General features: G+C 36.9%; 2 protein-coding genes across 2 annotated transcripts in view; one reads left to right on the forward strand and one right to left on the reverse strand.

The window, feature by feature from the left end:
* hiw (highwire) overlaps positions 1–20109 on the forward strand; it is a 35778-nt gene that overhangs the window by 14640 nt on the left and 1029 nt on the right. Inside the window, 21 exon segments of the mRNA XM_064359810.1 lie at positions 11150–11372; positions 11425–11613; positions 11666–12049; positions 12178–12947; positions 12995–13134; positions 13602–13661; positions 13803–13889; positions 13940–13977; positions 14164–15022; positions 15164–15367; positions 15423–15853; positions 15904–16075; positions 16129–16327; positions 16376–16550; positions 16778–16987; positions 17040–17360; positions 17413–17530; positions 17581–17936; positions 17983–18255; positions 18591–19310; positions 19631–20056. Of these exon segments, the coding sequence (XP_064215880.1) occupies positions 11150–11372; positions 11425–11613; positions 11666–12049; positions 12178–12947; positions 12995–13134; positions 13602–13661; positions 13803–13889; positions 13940–13977; positions 14164–15022; positions 15164–15367; positions 15423–15853; positions 15904–16075; positions 16129–16327; positions 16376–16550; positions 16778–16987; positions 17040–17360; positions 17413–17530; positions 17581–17936; positions 17983–18255; positions 18591–19310; positions 19631–20056 (6355 nt within the window).
* Positions 425–9082, reverse strand: LOC103312214 (uncharacterized). The gene is made up of 5 exons (XM_008192316.3): positions 8757–9082; positions 3885–4136; positions 3630–3800; positions 1989–2281; positions 425–1936 (listed from the first exon to the last, which is right to left on the reverse strand). Exons 1-5 carry the CDS (start codon positions 8916–8918, stop codon positions 694–696), a joined length of 2121 nt encoding a protein of 706 aa, XP_008190538.1. The 5' UTR covers positions 8919–9082; the 3' UTR covers positions 425–693.

The following is a 20109-nucleotide window of genomic DNA, read 5'->3' on the forward strand; positions in this document are numbered from 1 at the left end:
CGTAACAATTGACTTATTATTAAAAAAAAATGATACAATCGTTTTATATTTTGACACAATTTTTTTCTCTATTTATATTTTTTTGAGTTTAATTAAATATCGTAATTTTGAAAATTTTGTTTCGATATCTTTGGTCCTTTGGTTGCAAGATGCGAAATAGTTGAGGTGAATTTTCAAAATTTCTCATATTTTTTTCGTATTTCTTCTTGAAAATTTAATGGATTTTATTATACGAGTAATAATCAGTGAAATGAAATTTTTGCAAAAATGTTTATTTTAATAATTAAACGGCTATCTCGACGAATTTCAAGTTGAAATTTTAGAATTTGATTCAGTAGAAGTAACACTTTACTGATCAATAAAAATATTTTGCTATTGTGATAAAAATCAACATAAAAATGTTAAGATTAAATTAACTCAAAGCTCACAGTTTTACGGAAAGTATATTTCATAATAATTTCATTACACATCCTCTCACATCGCACAAAGAACATAAGTAACTTGATAAAATGATGCCGATAACATAAACTATACAACGCAAGTAATCATTAATATAAAATACTATTGAATCAAAATAAAATTACAAAATATACACGTAAACAACACAAATTGCGTTGCCACCACTGTACATTATCACAGCTACAACTCATTTCACGAGGCACTGATTGTCTGGAATAGAATAACACGAGATCACTACAACATTTTCGACGATCCTGGTTTATCAGGCAATGGCCTGAAGGCCATATTGCTCGAACCTCGCGACTTTAGCGAGTCTTTATTCTCACTTTCGTCCTTATTTTGCCTCAGTTCGGAATACAAATGAACTGCGGCATCCGACGGTTCTGAATATTCCCCAACAAGGGCAGGACGATCATCGGCATCTATATCCTCAAAATGTGTGTTAAACTTCTCTTCCATCAAACGTAAAATGCTTCTGGGGCCACTTTGTTGTTTATTTGCATCAGCAATTTGCAAATTCCCCAGCTCTTCGTACAAATGGGCCTCGTCTTCTTGTTGGTTGTTGTTTTCCGAGCCCATGTTATGTATGTATTTTTGGTAAAGTTGTTCGATCATTTCCGATGCTTCTTGATGGGTTAATGGGTCATCGAGTTTCTTTGACAAGTCTTGGAGTAACTCCATGGTCAAGTCTTCAGAAATGTCAAGCTTGTCGCCTTCATCGACCGTTTCAATGGTGTTTTCTTCATCATTGCTGTGTTCGTTGTTTTGGTTGTATTGGATTTTACGGAAGTAACCTTTACGTTTCAACCAGCGACTTCCCCTAATCAACATAACGGTGGAAGTGATAATTACGAGCAGAATTAGGATTGAAGTCGTAGTTATGATAACAGTCAACCAATGGCTTGACGAATCCGAGTCTTGATCGGTGAAAATCGCAATAGTGGTATTGACAATTTTCGTTTCGCCTTTGTAAGGTTCGCAGACAACGGTAAAGTTTGAGTTGCAAACGAGTTGAGTGAAGTTTTTCACGTTTATAACACCGACTTTTAGTTCGAAACATTGCGATAAAAAATCGGTGACTCGGCAGAAGGTGTTGTTGGCGATTTTGTTGATTTTGGTCGTAATGTTGGCATTGATGAGTTCGACGATCCATTCGTCTAAAGTACAATGGCACGTTTGTTCGAAGAAATTGTCTTTGAATACGAAAACATGGTCGTCTAAATCTGGCACGAAACTTAAGGCACTTTGGGAGAATTTGAAGATTTCGTTCCCGCTGAATGAGAATTCAACAACGTCTGGATTAACAGGCGCTTGGATCGAGTGCGCGTGTAAATTGAAAACGATGTTGTGATCAAACGAGATTTTGTTCCAATTGTTGAAAGTCACACTCGAGGACTGGAGGTTTCGGATTGCGTTGTCGGAGATGTCCACTTTGGCGACGGTGCTGTTGATGGCTCCGCTCTGGATTTCTGTTATACTACAAATTAATCTCGTTATTTTGTGTGTGTCAAAATTGTGGAAAAAATTACTTGGAATGTTGAACAGTTAGGTTGGTGATGGCGGACATGACAGCCCCTTCTCGGATTTGTTTAATCGTGCATTTCTGCAGTTTGAAGTTGTAAATTAGGGTCCGACTTATGAATGAGTTGCTGTCGATGTAATCGATCGATGAATTCGTAAATGTTATCGAGGAAATTTGGTTCGCTGAGAATGCTTCCGATTTGATTTCGGTAATGTGGGAATTACGAAAGGTTACGTCGGCTAAACTTGAGAAAAACGTGCGGGGCGGGATTGTTGTTATTGTCACATGGTCGAAGAAAATCTGCAATAAAAAATTATTAATTTATTTTTTATATAAAATGTTAGGAATGGTTTTTGCGAAAATTATCACGTTTTATTTTTGTGCAATAATAAGATATTAAATTAAAACAAAAAATTAACAAAAATGTTCATAATTAGAAAGATGTTTGTTATTATTTTTTCTAAACTTTTATCTTTAACGCCAACAATGTGTAATTAAATTACAGTTAGCAGTAAAACATAACTTTTTTTCCTCCTAACTAAGTATTAAGTGGGATTATTATAATTAAAATTTAATGATTGCGACAATGATTTGCAGTATAAGTTATAATTCGTCCCAAAGCAATAAACAATTAAAAATTTATTGTCCATTTCCCGTTGTATTGTCTTTCTATTGTGTAGAATATTAAAAAAAAAAACTTTCTTTAATTTTTTTCCGATACAGTGCAATTTTTGGTAAAGAAATCTAAGTGAAAGGTCCTTAAATGAAATTTTAAAGGATATTTCAGAGCTTTATTAAAAGAAAAAGGATCTTGGTTGATTTTCTAATAGTTCCCAGCTTTTTTGACTTTCCATTAGGATTAAAAGGATTAAAATTGTGTGAATTTTCAGAGATAAGAGAAATCTTTAAAAAAATGTGATAAATACAGCACACGCGTAATATTTTTATAGGATAGGATGATTTCGTTATTATTATTTCTCTTATAAGCTTTCCTTTTAAGAATTGTAAAAAAAAAGAAATCCTGTTTTTTTTCTCACATCTTGTGAACCCTTTGAGCTCGTGATTTCACTTCTTGCATTCTAGAAGACAATGAATGGAAAATTATTCCCACTGAATTACAACAAAGATTATTTTAAAAACCAGATAAATGGCGAGTTTTATTATTACGTAGAAGTGTTGTAGAAACTGTTCTTAAAATTCATCCAATAATTTTGTATTAATAAAAGCTGAGAGCAAAGGACTTTTATAAAAAAATGTAAAACGAAATTGCTATCTCTAATTTAATTCCTGGAAAGTGAAGCCTTAAAGACGATTCTTTCTTTAGCCAGCCGATATTTTGTAAAAATAAAAATCTAAAACAACCTTGCATCATATCAACCTTTACATTTTCATTTAGTGAAAAAGCATAAAAATGAAAAGTGCGCTGTAACTAAACAGATGACAATAGTGTACAACAAATTGCATCATGAAATTTAATTAAAAATAATAGTAGAGAATGGTTGTGTTTTATGCGATAGCTAAGTAACTTGCCAAACCTTCATTTAATTATTCATTCCCCTGTTTTTTTGTGTGCTTCTAAATCGAGTGAAATTGGATCAAAGGCCTAAGGTTTCGATTAACCCCCGCTTAACCCAATTGAAATACTTACAGTGGTGACGGGACCATGCCGTCCAATACTGCCCTGATTTTTAAACTCAAAAGTCTCCGTAGCTAAGACCAATTCCTCAACGTCTCTAAAGAGAGCACTTTTTAGCTTCCCGAACGCTGTTTTTTCCACATTCACTGAACCACATCGTACAATTTCAACTTCTATGGAACTCTGCAACAACATGCAATCGTTTCATTACTATTATTACAGACAAAGGAATAGTCATTAATTAAAATTTGTTTATCATGTACCCACCTGTACACCGTCGAATGCACCAGTCTTTATGCTTAATTGATCACAGTTTTGGATTTGAATTATTAGACTAGGAGTGGTTACGTTGCGAAAGGACTGTTTTTCCATCACAACTGAACGAGTGCCTTCTATGTGAAGAAGGGCCAGACCGGGCATCTGGTCGAACGATTTTGGACCCAAGGCGATTTTTTCACCGCCTGTGATGAACACATCGACGGTTTCGAGAGGTATCCGGTACAAGTCCAGTCTCAGTTCCTGAAAAAAATGCATTGCACAATTAAATGAATTGTTGGAATTTTTTGGTTACGCCACTGGTCGATTTTATCTTTGTGGGTTGTTAACATTGCGTAAGTGGCTGACCTCTGACATTTTAATGAGACTAATTAGTAGCGGTTGATGTTCTTTGGCACCTGTTTTGAAAAAAATCCGATATCTCGCTCGTCGTATGTTTGACATTGAAGGGTTAATTAAGCAATGAAGAGAACGTATCCATTAAAGTTTTATGCACGACCGCTTCGTAAATAGTTGGAGCAATAGAAGTTTGATTGTTGGAAGAAAATAAATCGATTGCGAAAGACGATATTTGCAAGGAGGAGGCGCACCTACGTATATACTACTACAAACAATAGGTGCAGTAGCACCTTTGTATAAAATTCGGGTGACTTCCTGTCGCTTTTTAACCGGAAATCTGGCGGGTTTATTTAATAAAGCCACCCCCATGTAAGCACGCAACAAAACTAATCCATTAAAGATCGTTGTTTTTCACAACATCATCCCTTAAATGCGGGTGCTGAAGGGTCGACTTTTCACCCGTTTCCGGTTAACGAACTACAACAGAGGTACAATAATTCGTGTCTTTATTGTTTTTAATTGATTGTGTGAAAGGTCAATAAGGCCGCAGACCCGAGCCGCCTAATGGCTGGAATTTTAAGAAATCACACTGTGTTAGTACCAACTGTAGGGAATAATTCACGACTGACTTGTGCTATTTATAAAGAGGTTTGTGTAAATATAGAGAGTGAAAATCGCAACGTTGCTAGTTCATCAGGTGACTGAATAAATGATGACTCAAGTAACCCAATGACAGAAAAGTCGGCTTTGTTACACTCGATGTATTTTTAGGAGAGAAATGTGTGGCCAATTATTGAAACTCTGCACATACCGACATTAACATTGCCTGGATATTTTTCAAACGCCAAATACCGAAACTACTTGCAAAATTATTGTTTCATCGTTGAAACTACAAAGTGACTGATCAACATGTTTATTCTCAGCAACCAGAGAAACCAAAAATTAAAATACAGTATTTATATTTAAGATAAAAATTAATTGTAATAAAGTAGAGTATATAATTTTATCAAAAAAAAAAGTCGTAGTAGATGTTTTGAAAAAAAAACTCTAAAACCAAAATGATTTTGAATAAAAATGTCTTAGTTTCTTTTTGTAAGGTACATAGTTTAGGCTCAAAAGGCTTGGTTCCATACTTTTGCCTATCGCTGTATGTTTTAGTAATTAAAAAAATAGGGCGTCAAAAGTAAATACGGAAATCTTTACCTCCATATGCCATAAAATGCGGTTCATTTAAGTAATAACCCTTATTACATCTTGAGTTAATAATTACGATCGTAAAACAAATATTTTTAATGAAAATTTGATCATTATCGGCAGTTTACATCTGCCAGTGTTTAATTAAAGTCTGCAGCAACGAGATAACTCGGAAATAAACACAAATGCATGATTTTTGTGTATTATCATTGCAACAAACCCAATCAGGAATGACACTACGACCTCATAACTTCCTCACACAAATTATCATGCATGAAATGAAAGATGTACAGTTGTCTTCTACAGGCTGCACTCTTTCAATTTCCGCTTTATACGTTTAGATGTATTAATAAGTCGTCGATTAATTAGCAGTGCAGATGTCCGGTAATTACAACGTTATCGCAATAAATCAACCGTACTTTGCCTTGAACTTTCACCAAATTAAAAGTTACTTTTCGAAACTGTTGAACGTCAGTCATGTCAATAAAAAAACTGGGAGCTACTACACCATGTGCCAGACAAACTATTTTCTCCCGGAATGTCGCATCTCGATCTTCCTTGGCACTTTATTACATACGTTGTTTGCTCCTCCAGCTTTTGATGTCTTTATATTTTATATGGAACGATTGACGCATCCGTTGTTGCTTCACCTGTATGTTTATTATAAAAAATCATCAATAAACAATAAGTCCAGATGCTTGTGGCGAAAAAATGTTTACGCATAGGTACCGATTTTAGACTTCCTGTTACGTGTGTGAAAAAATCGTTTTTATTTCTGGCAGCTATACAGATAACTCTTGCGTTTTGTTGCTTTGATGACACCGAAGTGTTTTAATGAATGATTCCAATTTGGGGGCCATGTGGGCGCCTTTGAATTCTTCAATGAGGAAATTAATTGTCATTTTTTTTTTCAGTCTTCAGCTGTTTGCAGCGAAATATCGGTGTCTTATTGTAGGTGAATCTGAGGTCAGATCAATAAAAATGCATGATTCATGAACGCTGTAATCGGTCTCCATGTCCATTTAAACTTCTCTTTGGTGTTTGAGCATTTCAATTCAAAAATCCTTTCACTGATTCTGATTGATTGTAAGTTGGACGTCAAAAAACTTAATTCCAATTTATTACAAGGACTACAACTTCCACAATCAACAAATAAAAGTTTTAATTGATTTTATAATCATTAGGAAAGGAAAAATCACAGCGTCATATTGAAAATCACAAGGAAATGTGTAAATATTTAGAACAATCGTTGTTGACTGAGATAATAATAAAACCAAGGTTATCTTCTTTCAACAAATTATCCATCGACATGTTCCCCGTAATTTTTTCCCGTTTCGTCGACAATTATTATTCATCCACGATGAGTAAAACTTTATAAGAATTATCACATTTTTTTATCAGAAATTCCTCAAATCGATGACTAAAAACCAAAAGTGTGTCAGAAAGCAAACAATCTATGTTATACCAAAATTAATCAAGACCTTGGGCTGGCTAAAAAAAATGATCCAGTTACGTAATTGTGTCAGGCATATCTAGGATAAGGGTGTCGTTATCCTTTCCTGTGACATTTTCGCAAAGTTCACGTCTACTTTTAACCCGTTGACTGATTGTATTTCTCAAAAAGTGAATAAATGTTTGTCAAACCTTGACCCTGCCCGAAAATGGTCACAAATGAATAAAAACCGAACCATTGACAATAGGAAGTGAAGCCTAAAATGCCGGTCAATGACAGTAATAACTGTACACCTTCTTCTTGACAATGCAACTATACCCCAAAACGGTGCAATTAAATTAACTGACCCTTGACAATTGGCCAATTTGTCGGCCGTTGGCAACAACTTCACTTCGATTATTTCATCCGAGTCCATAAAGACACACAACCATGACAAACAAGGTAAATCGAACGAGTCCGAACGAGTTCGAAAGCCTTTAAGTTGTCGTTTTTCTTCAAAAAAAAGCCCAAGAAGAAAACAGGTTGTCGTGTTGAGACCTCAACCACGATCACGTGTGCACTTCACAGGGAGTCACCGAGATGATTAAAATGCAGGAAGCACTTAATTATACTGTCCGTACATGGCATACATTGAAAAATGGTCGATTTGAAAATTTTGACCAAGTTGGGGTGGCGTCCACTCTTTATATTTTGTTCACACTTTATAACCCTTTGTGTTCTATTTCATTATACCAATGTGTTCAAAAATGGTTGATCATCAAGTCGCTTCAAGTAATAAGAACTGTCATGTCTGTCAAATCATTGAATTAACATTTTTGGATTTTTCGGCAAAATTGTTTCAAGTGGAGTTGTACATTCTTTTGTTTTTAGATTCGAAGCCTTTTTGTATTATTTTGACGACTATGTCACTTTCATGGCACACTACGTTCAAATTTCATTGGTGACTTGATGTTCAACTATTTATTAATCAGTCGATTTCAAAAAATTAAAAAATAGACTTGCACAAGCCTTTTATTTAAAAATCTTTATCAATCCTTTCCGTTGTGTTTCATTGTGATAGTTGCAAGGTTATTTGCTAGGTGCAATCCTAGAAGTATTACAATTGTCTACATTAGATAAAAACACAAAATATCGTCTTTCCATGTTTAATCAAAACAAATTATGATAAACTGCCCCATAAACACTAATGATTCTCCCAGAACAGATATTTGTGCTTTGTAATCTCTTTCGAATTACTCATTTGATTAATTTCGAAGAAATGTCACGTACGATTTATTACATGTGGGAAATTGTTTATTTTTTTTCGTAACATCAGCTGGATATTTTTGCCAAAACGTTTCGTCTTGTGGGGTCAATGTTCATTGTTTATAGGGAAACGCTTGTGTAATAATTCCTTCGGATCGGATGTTTCAAATAGCTCAAGTTTAAGTGTGGATTTTTGCGGTAATTGTGGCTACTTATAATCACAAAGGAGGGGTTTTCTATTTTCGCACTCGGTAATTAAGTACTTTCTCTTTCCGTTCAATAAAATTCCAATAAGTGGGTAAATTAAATCGATCGTTATTATGTGCTTTACTTTCTAGTTAATGCCAGTTGTTGGTTTTCCAAAATAGTGACTCAGCCGACTTTAACTGGCACATGGTTGTGAGGTTCCAGTATTAATAACAAGGGAAAAGAAGCAAAACAAATAGCGATAAACATCGCGTCCGGCTCTTGTCTAGTTTCTAGCACTGTTACAGAAATTTTTAATTTCTCAACCACGTCGATAAGTTCTTATCAAATAAATAATTTCCGGCGAAGCGGTGCGGTGTCTCGTTCTAATCATAAATTATTCAAATTGAAGAAAAGGGATTAGTAGTTAGTTTGGTTCCACTTGCCTGAACTCCACTCAGGGAGCAATTAACACTCTTCCACTTGGCCACCTTTACGGTGCAATTGCAGCCCTTTAGGTCACATATCGTGTCTCCTCTCCCGAGCTTTATCCCAAAAAAATACACCCACAGAAGCACAAAGAAGGACCGCCACGATCGGACACCCATTTCGTACACTCATTCTTGCACTGGTTGTACATCGGTTACGTTTGGCACAAACACTGCAAACGACATGATTTGACCTGCATGAGTCTGTTTTGGTGCTTTTTTGCGATAGGGAAACTATCACTTGGGACTGTTCTGAACGACTGGCGCTTTTGAATTGCTTTGCTTTGCTCTTGGCTGGTGTTTCATGTGGTGTCTTTGTTTGGGGCGCTGTTGTCTCTCTTGGGAGTGTGGAGGATGACGTGGGGAGTGTTTTTATAGGAGTGGAGTGTTTATCTGTTCGGATTATTAATGAAGGGGATTCGGCGATGGGTCGTGGTCAAGTCAAGCAAAAAATATTATGACCTTGCGAATAATTGTCAAGTGGTTTTGATTTTTTAAAGAAATCAATTGTACCGACTTATTCGCTGCTATCATCCATCTACCGTTACTGCTACTTGAGCTACTGCAATTTGTAATGTAAATGTTGCTTTAATGCCATATCGACTTTCAAGTGCTAACAACTTGTTCTCGGATTGCTTATGGCATATGCCGATTGCAAGGCTTTGAGAATTTCATCTACGTTTAGAAAAATATTAGTTAATTTACATGTACGACGAGTAAACAACATTTATGAGCCACATAATAGGAAATAAATGTTCAACAAAGTAGAAAAGGTTGTCTTTGCTTCTATTACTAATAATATTTTGATGAAACTCGTCAAATTATTACGTTTCTAGTTGAACATCGTTCTAAAACAATCCTTCCGAAAAAACCTATTCAACCAGCAAAAAAACAGTATTTTGGATCCAATAGTGTGCAAATTTTTTGAGGATACTTCAAGACTTTTATTGATACAATTCGGCGATTTTTCACTTATTTTAGACGAAATTTACGTTTCTTGAAGACAAAAATGTGTTAATAAAACACAAATATGTATAGCAAAATATTATTGCTTTCAATCCAATAATTTACAGATTTTTTGGTCCCACTTTAGGAAAACCTAGTAAAAAAACTGTTTCTAAATCAATCCCCCGAACAATTTATAAAAATTTACTCTAATAATAGAGTAACATTTTTTTTATTCGGTCGAAAGTCTAGAAGGTTTTTGAGTCACTTGAAAAAATGAGCAATGAAACAAGCAGCAGACGAGCAATAATTAATTAATACTTAAAAAGATAACAAAACTAGTTTTATGGAAACCAGATTCTGTGGTACAAATTCCAATTTTGCCGACTTCATTTTATTTATTTATTTATTATTTTTTTCCTATTTTCAGTTGTTAAAAGACTTGTTTGGAAGCCTTTTAATGTTAGGTATAATGGGACAAAAATGATCAAAAACATTTTTCATGTAAACAAATAAAAATGAAGTGTAGGTGAAGCACTAAATACAAAGTGAAAAACTTATGAAAACTATCATTTACCATTATTTTTTCAATTAGTTAATAATTATTGTGCTCAACCAAAACGAGTTTAAATACTCGTGTACTTTGCTGACAATTTGTTTATTATCTTTGGAACAAGTCACTCCTACTTTTGTAATTATTCGCAAATATAAACACTTTCAACAGCTGTTTATGTAACTTTAAGAAATGCAAGATATTGTATAAAGTATGAATTTTTTGCATTTATGAGAACATTTAAGACTATGAGCAAAACAGCTCGTTTAAAATTATTGATCTAGTGATTTTTTTCGGGCAAAAATTTCGATTTTGTAAAAAACTACAAATGAATGAAACATGCTCTAGGACTTTCAATTTTCGAGTAATTTTTTTGGTGAAAAACTAAACTGTCTCGGTGAAATGAGGATCATTAGTTTTATTTATCTATGAACGATAAATTTTTGTGCATCCTCGTATTTTGGAGGTATATTTTTATAAGTTTTAGAAACTTCGACATAAACAAACCAACCTTCCGTAATTTTTTCTAGCCTCACTGGATTATAGTCCATATAATTAGCAATTATCGTATTCTATCATTTGAGAATGAATAAAATATAAATCAAGGAAAAATGTCTCGCTATCGGCTATAACATTCGCGTTCTAACACATTAAAATATCGTTAACACAATTTAATTCAAACATATTGCCTCATAGTCGAGTCAGTTGTGTCAAATTAATTCTTTGATTGAACCAACGATGTAAAACAAATCACTTCAATAAAGTTTTGCAGATTATTACAATTAGTTTCGCTATTCATCCTTCGTTATCCTTGACCCGATTCGCCATCAAACTAATCTAATTTAAATTTCAGCATCCACTCAAACGAGAGACTTTTCCTGCGAGATTTCGTGAGCTGTGTGGCCGGTTCAAGTGGCGGCCGTTTAGCCCAATGGCTTCAGCCAGCCAGCAGAGTAGATCCATCAAAATGTCAAGTTTTGTATTCTCGAGAAGAGTTACGTTGTGGATGGCCGGCTATTATAACAGTTGTTACGCGAAACCAATACTCTGATTTAGTTAATGTTCCAAATATGAAAGTAAGTGTGAGAAAATAATAAATTTCAATGTCAAGAAACCAACTGATTTAAGGTGGAGGTTAAAGCAATTCCGATTGATAAAAAAGAGTTGGGGGAATGCGATTCTGGGCGAAAAATACCCCGAGTGATGCAACAACCAGACCCTTTGAGTTTTGGTGGTTTTGTACCACCGCCGATACACAACTCTTACGAGCCCACAATTCGGGATAAAATGTGTTTCCATTCGATTAGTGTCATGAAGGTTGTTTTTTTTTCAATTTGGAAGTTTTAATGTTTTGAATAAATGTTTGCAGTCGTATCAGAACTACTCGTTTGAGGAATTACGATACGCCTGTCCTACGGTGAAAAGATCCAGCGAGAATATGTTAGTGAGACACAACAGTGATGGGACTTATAGTGCCACTTGGACACCCGCATCCGTCGGTTTCTACTCGATTGTTGTCAATATAGACGGTTACGATATGGAGGAAGCGTTCAAAGTTGAAGTTAAGGAACCGCCACAAGGAATGACACCACCTAGTCAAATCACGGCGAAAAAATCCATCTATCAGCCGAGCAAATTGAGGAAATTTGTGGCTCAAAATTCAGCTGGCTTAAGGATAAGGGCGCATCCGTCCTTGCAGAGCGAACAGATTGGGGTCGTGCATGTCAATGGCACGATTGCCTTTATCGATGAGGTGTGTGCAACTTTTTTTTGGCAAAATTAAAAAATATTGTGAATAAAAAAGATTATTTATATTTAAGAAAAAAATATGTCAATGTAATTCTTATTTTATTTTTTGAAACAATAATTTTTTACGTATAGATTCACAACGACGACGGCGTGTGGTTGCGTCTCTCCGCCGAAACGATAAAACAGTACTGCACCACGTGCGTAATCGAAGCATGGTGTTTGCAATACAACCAACATTTGGGCAAAACACTTTTACTGCCAGTTGAAGAACCCAAATCAATTTTAGACCAAGTTATAAGCGACACAATCATGCGAAAATTGCCGGAAATTAGCGACCGGCACAAAATCCCCGGCAGTTCTACCAACTATCAAGTGATAAAATGTGGTGCTTCCGGCCACAATATCCGAAGTCGGCCCAGCCTGAAAGCACCACCTGTTGGAATGCTAGTATTGGGTAATCGAATTGGTGTTATCGACTATGCGGTCAATCCTGATGGTTATTGGGTGCTGTTGGATAAAACCACAGCTGAGAAATATTGTTTTAATACGGACCATGAAGCTTGGTCATTGGCAATTGGACCGAATAATGTTCTATATTTGGGAAATGTGACAGGGACTGATCCTCATGTCTTGTCAGAGCCTGAATTTGTAAAACATCAAGCAAAAAAAGGGTTTGATTTTTCGTGTAGCTCAGCACCGAAACCTCCCGAACCGAACTTTTCATTCAGTGGTCAACCAATCCAGAATTTGGTTGTAACACCAAAGGAAACACTTTCGACGAATCCGTTTGTTTTTGGTGATAGTGTTAAAGGCGAATCGCCCAAACTTCCAAAACGGGAGAGGAAAGATTCGAAATTGAGTAGTCTACCGAAGTGGTTTAAAGGCGACGATGTTAATAAAATGTAATAAATGCAACGCTAAAATTTATTTTTGATGGGTGTTTTTCCAGCGATGATTCGTCAAGAGAACATGGTTGTAACGGTAATGGTATTACACCACCAGGGACCCCAAAACGGTCTCAAAGTCCTCGTGCTGGGCATTTATCCCCGAAACCGATGAGTCGGAGCTCAAGTCCTGTTCCAATTCCTTGTAAGTATCGATGTGTTAGTATAACCTAGATTAGGAGACGAAACGAGATACAAAACCATTTCAAAAAAATTACAAATTTACTAATTACTTGGAAAAAATACAGAAATGTTGAGCCTTGCATTCTTAATAGGCTGAGAAAAACGGACGATTAAAATTTTCACGAGAAACGTGAGAAAAAATTTATTAAAATTTGCCCTTAGGTTCATATTTTTCAAAATACTAGAACAATGTTTGGAAGGAAATCGTAGGGAATTAAATTATCTCTCTACCGTCCCGGTTTGAAGGCATTTCTTTTCACTTCTTGTTTTCACTTTCTACTATCGCTTCTTCGACTTCTTTTCTTATTTTTAGCTAAATACACCATTTTTTTCTCTTTGGGGACAGAGGTGAAGGTTTATTTGTACATCGTTTCGTGTCTTAACGTAGAGTAATCCATAGTATAGTTGTTTATTTTTTTGCAAAATTAGCAACTGAACGGCAAGAGGTTGTCTCTTCGGTTCAAGTACAGAATTTAAGGCTAATCGAAGGTATCCACTTACATAATGCATGATTGTTTTGCTAGGCCACAACCCTCGACCTTGAAACTTATCCCCTCTCCTGCCCTAAGTCTCGCCTCAATTTTGGTGAAGGAAAATGGCGATTTCTCGACTCATTGACAAATTTTATAGCTCGTGGTGGTAATATCCTCCATGACAGTACCAGCAGCAGTCCACAAGCTTTCGGTTCACCTCGTAGCATCGGAATGTCACCTTTAGGTGAGCTTTTAAAGTGTTAAAAAACTCAAATTGGACTGTGGTGTTTACAGTACGTCGCGGTTCCAACCAATCCGATACCAGCGCTTTGGTGAGTAGTTTAACACGTGACTTATCGCAATCACCAAGTCAAGCCACACAACCACGTGACTTATCACCAAGTCCAAGCGGTAGTTCTTTACATACAAGTCCACCACACACACCAAACAAAAAGGAAAACACTGTAAGTCACTAGAATTTTTCCAAAATCAAGTGTTTTTAATCGTGAATTTGTTAGGACTCGGAACAAAGTTCCAAAAAATTGACACAAACCGGGACGCAAACTTCACCCGAAAACAGCTCAAACCCTTCGATTAAAGGCCACTTTTCAATCGGAAGTGGCAGTAAAGATGAAAGAATGCCACAAAAAGTGTCACGAGTTGATCGCGCCACTGGTAAAGCGCGCCCTAAAAGGGCCATAAGTCCGGCTAGTTTACAGCAATTACCTACTTCTTCCAAAGTGAATTATCATGGTTCTGAGCCGGCAAAACACGCAATGAGTCCCTCGGTGGCTGAGTCATTGCGGGCCGTTTTCGCTGCGTTTCTCTGGCATGAAGGAATCGTCCATGATGCCATGGCTTGTGCCTCATTCCTGAAGTTTCACCCAACGTTGCCGAAACAGGGTGCTTTGGTTGTGACCCGACAACCAGAAGCTCCAGTCGATAAAAGACGACAGGAGTTGTCCAAAGAAGAAAAAGCAAGACAAAGGCATTCGGTTGAGGTTAGCAATGCGGGGAATTACCTACATATTCAACCATCAACGTTGGAATCGTTGACGAGGTCCGCAGCTAATGCTAGTGCCAATAGAAAAAGGCCCAATAAATATCCAGTGATTATAAATGAGGAAAGTGGAGAGAAGTACACTGAGGGTGGTTATGGGTACCATACGATTTCAGTGTTACCACCTGCTTTGAAATCGCTTGTTTTTCTCTGGGAGGAGCTGACGACGAATTGTCTGCAAGCTATTTCGCATGATATGATTGTGGCGAGTCCTGTGCATAAAAAGAAAGCAGGAAAGGATAAGGAGAAGAATGCAACTATTGAGAAAGATAGCAAGAAGAGTAGGAAGAAAAAGATTTCACCGAGGAATTATTTGGGTAAGTAAAATCACAAAAGTAAAAAAATACGAAAATTGTTGGTGTATATTGTAATAAAAAAAGACAAAATGGAGGTATATGGAGTTTGTTTGTTTCTTTTTTTAATTTTCGAGCGCCTTATTTAGTTTTGGATTTTTAAAGAGGACATCGGTCTTTCGAGCTACTTGCACTCTTCAAGTTGGGAAACCCTCTGCGAGCTCTGTGGCGAAGTGTTCCCCCACCCTGTTACCTACCACATGCACCAATCCCACCCTGGTTGTGGTCAACACGCTGGAGGTAAAGGCTACAATTCTGGCGGAAATTATTGTTTAGGTTGGGCCGGTAATTGTGGTGATGGTGGTATTCGTAAGTCCCCCAAATTACTTGAGCATTACCACCAAAACAAAACCAAAAATTTCAGCCAACAGTTCGTGGTACCTCCTTTGCGAAAGTTGTCGCGAAAAATACGTCAAAACAAACCGTGGAGGCAAACAACAAACCAAAACCAAAAACCTAACTCGCAGAAAAAGTGTTTACGTTAAACCGTTATCATCACCGTCAACTTCACCAGGTCTCGAACCACATGTGATTATGAAAAATAACGCAATGTTTTTATTGGATTTGGCGAGTTCTGCTGATGCTGTTATAGCCCGTCAGAGGAGACCATCGTCTAGTGTTATGCCATCAGTTTCTGAGAATAATTCACCTCCGGATTGTGGTGGACCTTTTAGTCCAGTGCCACCGTTTCAGTGTTTGCAAGCTTTGGGGGCGAATTTAACGCCGAATGAACCCGAGTTTTATGAAAAGGTTTTAAGGCAACAGAATTTGCACGAAGTTGGCTTGGGTCAAAGAGTGAGTATTGAAAAGTTTGGGGGATTTTTGTATTTTTTTGTGGGTTTTAGCCGTTGTCGGAGGTTTCCATTTCGGATAATGATTCAGATAGTGGTAAAGGGTTACGGTTTCATCGCTCGGTTTCAATGGGCACTAATGGGATTCCCTGGTCCAAGACTGGTTTAGACGGGAGGATTATTATGTTGAGGAAACGGAATAATAGTAGTAGTGAAATTGCAAACGGTTGGTATTGATCATTTTGTAATTTTTATGCCTAATTTTTGAACGACTCACAGAAGGAGGATCATCTCTCCTTTGCAACCCATCAAACGCCCTCCAAAAACTAGTTCCAAAAATTGACACTTCGGCAATTGTAAAAACCGAAACGTGTGATCATACTGAAGGTCTTGTTCTGTTACAACGGCCGGTAATGCAGTTTTTGTTGCAACAACACGATTTGGAGTCGCTCCAGTTGGCTATGAAGCAAGCACTTAGGTAAATTTAACTAAGTTTGGTGTTTTTACGATTTTGACCAATTTTCAGGAAGGCAATGTGTCGAGTTTATGCAATGCAAGCTTTAAATTGGCTTTTAAAATCGGTGACTCAGCCGATATGTTTGCACGATTTATTGTGGTGGTTTGTCACTTCGCTAACACCCGCCGAAGTTGAGACGGAAACGGACGATGATAACCGTCCAGCGAAAAAAATTGACGATCAAGTAAGTACACTCACTTGGAAAAAATTCTTCCGGGTACCTAACTGAAAAAAACTGAAAATTACTGTTATAACAAGCTACAAATTTGTTGTTTTAAGACTGATTTTAAAATCAGCCAATTGAACTTTTGCCTATAAAAATGCCAGTAACTTTAGCTTTGAATTTTTCTCTAAATAGCAAGATATTTAGCTTGTTTTTGGATGAAAAAGTTAAGACATGATTTTTTCTAGGACATGAACGTGTGCGAACACCCACTTTCCGATATCACAATAGCAGGGGATGCTGTCCATCCTCTCCCTAGCACATTTCATGCCCTTCTCCAGACCATTGCCGACCTTATGGTACTTTTACCCATGGGTTCATCATTGCAACAGATGGCAGTTAGGTGTTGGGGCTTAAGATTTGCACCCAGTGACCATTCATTCCTGCACAGATCTCAAGTAAACTAACAACACTAAAACACAATGAAATAATTTTTTAAATCTCGAACAGGTTTTTAGTAATATTAGTAAAATTCTATCACGAAGTGAAGAAATGGAAGATTGTACGATTTCGATGCACGAAAGCCATCAAAGTGTTCTCAGTCAAGCCACTTGTAGTGTTGAGTGTCTCAAAGATTTGACACCATCCATTGAAATTAAGGCTTCAAGTAGACAGGCAATGATTGGGAGTTTGACTGATGGTTCGACTGAAACGTTTTGGGAGTCGGGAGATGAAGATAGGAATAAAACCAAAAGTTTAACTGTTGTGTGTGCACAAAACCATCATCCGACTTTGATTTGTGTGCACATTGATAATTGTCGCGATTTGGGGGTTGGTATTTTTCTCACAAACTATTTTTTTTACTTGGTGGTTGTTTCAACAGAACAAGGTTTCAAGTGTTACGTTTTATTCCGGTCCAAATACCGATGAAATGATCAAGTTACGAACGGTTGAAGTCGAGTCTAGAATTTTAGGTGGTTGGGTCAATTGTCCTCTCACTGGTAAAAACAGAAACAAAACATAATTTTTTTATTATTATTAATTATTTTAGAAACCATCGATAGTGTGATACGTTTGGAGCTCAAAGGACCTGATAATTCGGTCCGTGTTAGACAAATTCGAGTTTTGGGTAAAATCGAAGGTGAGTCGTTAAAAGTGGGCAAACAATACAATGCTGCCACCATCCAGCAACGAAACTGCGAAGCTGAAACACTCAGAGTGTTTCGTTTAATCACATCGCAAGTTTTCGGAAAGTTGCTTCAAGGTGAAGAAGGCCAAAATTTGAATGACAGTGGTTCGATTTCGGCAAGTGAAAGTCTCGAACCGTTGGAAGAAAGCAACGATTTGAGAGAACACATGGTTGGGATTTTATTCAGTCGAAGTAAACTAACACATTTGCAAAAACAAGTAAGTTGTCTAATTTTTTTATCTCTTGATTAAATTAATTGATTAGGTGATTGTCCATATCGTCCAAGCGATTCGTAAGGAGACTGAACGTGTACGTGAAGAATGGGAAACATCGCTTTGTTCAAATAACGGACTGACAAACAGTGGTTATAGTCAGGATGTTACGAAAAATTCCGATACTTATTGTTTTGAGATGTTGTCAATGGTTTTGGCTTTATCGGGAAGTTCAGTCGGACGGGCTTATTTGTCGCATCAAGGAGGCCTGCTCGGGGATTTACTCAGTCTTTTGCATACAGGAAGTGCACGAGTTCAACGACAGGTAGCGCTTTAAACTAATTTTTATATTATCCGAATGAGCTGAAATTTTGCATACTTTATCTATTTAATTAATTTATTATTTATATATTTTAATAATATAGCGGCAGTCAATATAGCTTAACCTTCACTATTCTAAAAATGTTTGGAGGCTTTTATCGAATTTTAAAAAGCTCTTATTTAAAAAATGTACCAAAAATTAAAAAAATCAATCAGGAAAGAAGCTTTAGATTTAAAAATTAATAAAAGCTTGAACGGTTGTAACACAACTATCTCACTTCCAAAGCTTTTATAAATTCTAAATGTTTTTTGTGATAAAATTTTTTACTTTAATTACAGGTCACTTCACTTTTGCGTCGAATTCTTCCCGAAGTCACCCCAGATTCGTTTGCCAAAGTGATGGGAATCACCAATTTACCACCGAAAGATTTCAGCATAGTCTCTGCAACATATCGTGGTTCCTTCGATATGCACAAACCTGGAATTTTGGACGTATTTCTGAGCGTCATAGCTAAAGCATTAACCGTTCAAGTGAAAATCAAGAGTAAAAATGGAGCGGGTGGAGCCCCCAAAGAAATCAATACTGTGACTTTAGCCACCTCCATTTACCCTAAAGACAATTTGGGCAAACGTTGGTGGTTACGTGGTTGTGTTAACCGAAAACTGGCCGAAGTTATAGTTCACTTGATCAAAGATATGGCCTGTGGGAAATTATCGGAAATGTGGGCCAATGTAACAAAAGGGGCTATCGCAGAGAATATTTTAGCTTTGACTCAGTTGAGTGAGGAACAAAGAGTGCCGACTACATGTCTCAGGACTCCAACGTTGTGGTTGGCACTTGCTTCACTTTGTGTCCTTGATAAGGATCATGTTGACCGGTTATCGTCAGGACAGTGGAGTAATGCAGAAGGACAACCAGCTCCACCTAGGCCAACTTGTACGAATCATGATGATGGGGAAACGAATGCAGTTATTCAGTGCAACACTTGTGGGAATCTTTGCGCTGATTGCGATCGCTTTTTGCACCTTCATCGCAAAACACGCAATCACCAGAGACAAGTAAGTTTTATTACTATTGGTTTTAAGAAAATGAAACTAAATTGAGAGAAACTGTAACATCAATTTCCATTTTATTTTGTGATTTGTTGGGAGTTTTGACAAGTACTAGCCAAATAAATCTTTCAAGGTCTAAAAAAAAGATAAGACAACATCAATTCGGTCTTAATTCTGTGATTTTTTATCCAATTTTAGGTAAATTTTAATTAAGTAATTGCATATGTGTTTGAAAAAAGTACTCAAAAAGGCAAAAATAAGATAAAACTCCGTAATTGCGTATTAATAATTATTGTTCAATATAAAAATAATAATTTCTTGTCAAGGTATGTAAAGAGGAGGAGGAAGCAATCAAAGTCGAACTACACGAAGGGTGCGGTCGTACAAAACTCTTCTGGTTGTTGGCTTTAGCCGATGCTCGGACTCTTAAAGCTCTGATTGAATATCGCGACGGCGGTGCCCGGAGTCGTGGTGCCGGAATGAGTGGAGTTTGTCGCTTTTGTGGCGCGACTGGAAGTTCCGGTCTTTTGGCGATTGGAAATGTGTGTGCAGATCATGAATGTCAAGAATATGGACGTACTGCATGTCCCAAATTACTAAACTGTGGACATATGTGTGGGGGAATCCTAGGCGAAAATGTGTGTTTACCCTGTCTTCATGGTTGCTCCAATGAACCGAATTTGAGACAAGATGCTGACGATATGTGCATGATTTGCTTTACGGAGGCGTTGTCGTGCGCTCCTGCCATTCAGGTAAGTTTGCTGCGAAACGTCGGATTGAAACGAATCGGTTTGTGATTGGCTGG

The sequence above is a fragment of the Tribolium castaneum genome, chromosome 1 (assembly GCF_031307605.1).
Source record: "Tribolium castaneum strain GA2 chromosome 1, icTriCast1.1, whole genome shotgun sequence".
Classification (NCBI taxonomy): domain Eukaryota; kingdom Metazoa; phylum Arthropoda; class Insecta; order Coleoptera; family Tenebrionidae; genus Tribolium; species Tribolium castaneum.

Bases quoted from the DNA above. Each gene is read 5' to 3' on its own strand.
- LOC103312214 (XM_008192316.3), bottom strand. From the start codon at position 8,918: ATGGGTGTCCGATCGTGGCGGTCCTTCTTTGTGCTTCTGTGGGTGTAT. The intron at 2,282-3,629 runs GTAAGTATTTCA...TTTTTATTGCAG, and splicing joins GGCATGGTCCCGTCACCACT to ATTTTCTTCGACCATGTGAC. The intron at 1,937-1,988 runs GTAATTTTTTCC...ATTAATTTGTAG, and splicing joins CTAACTGTTCAACATTCCAA to TATAACAGAAATCCAGAGCG.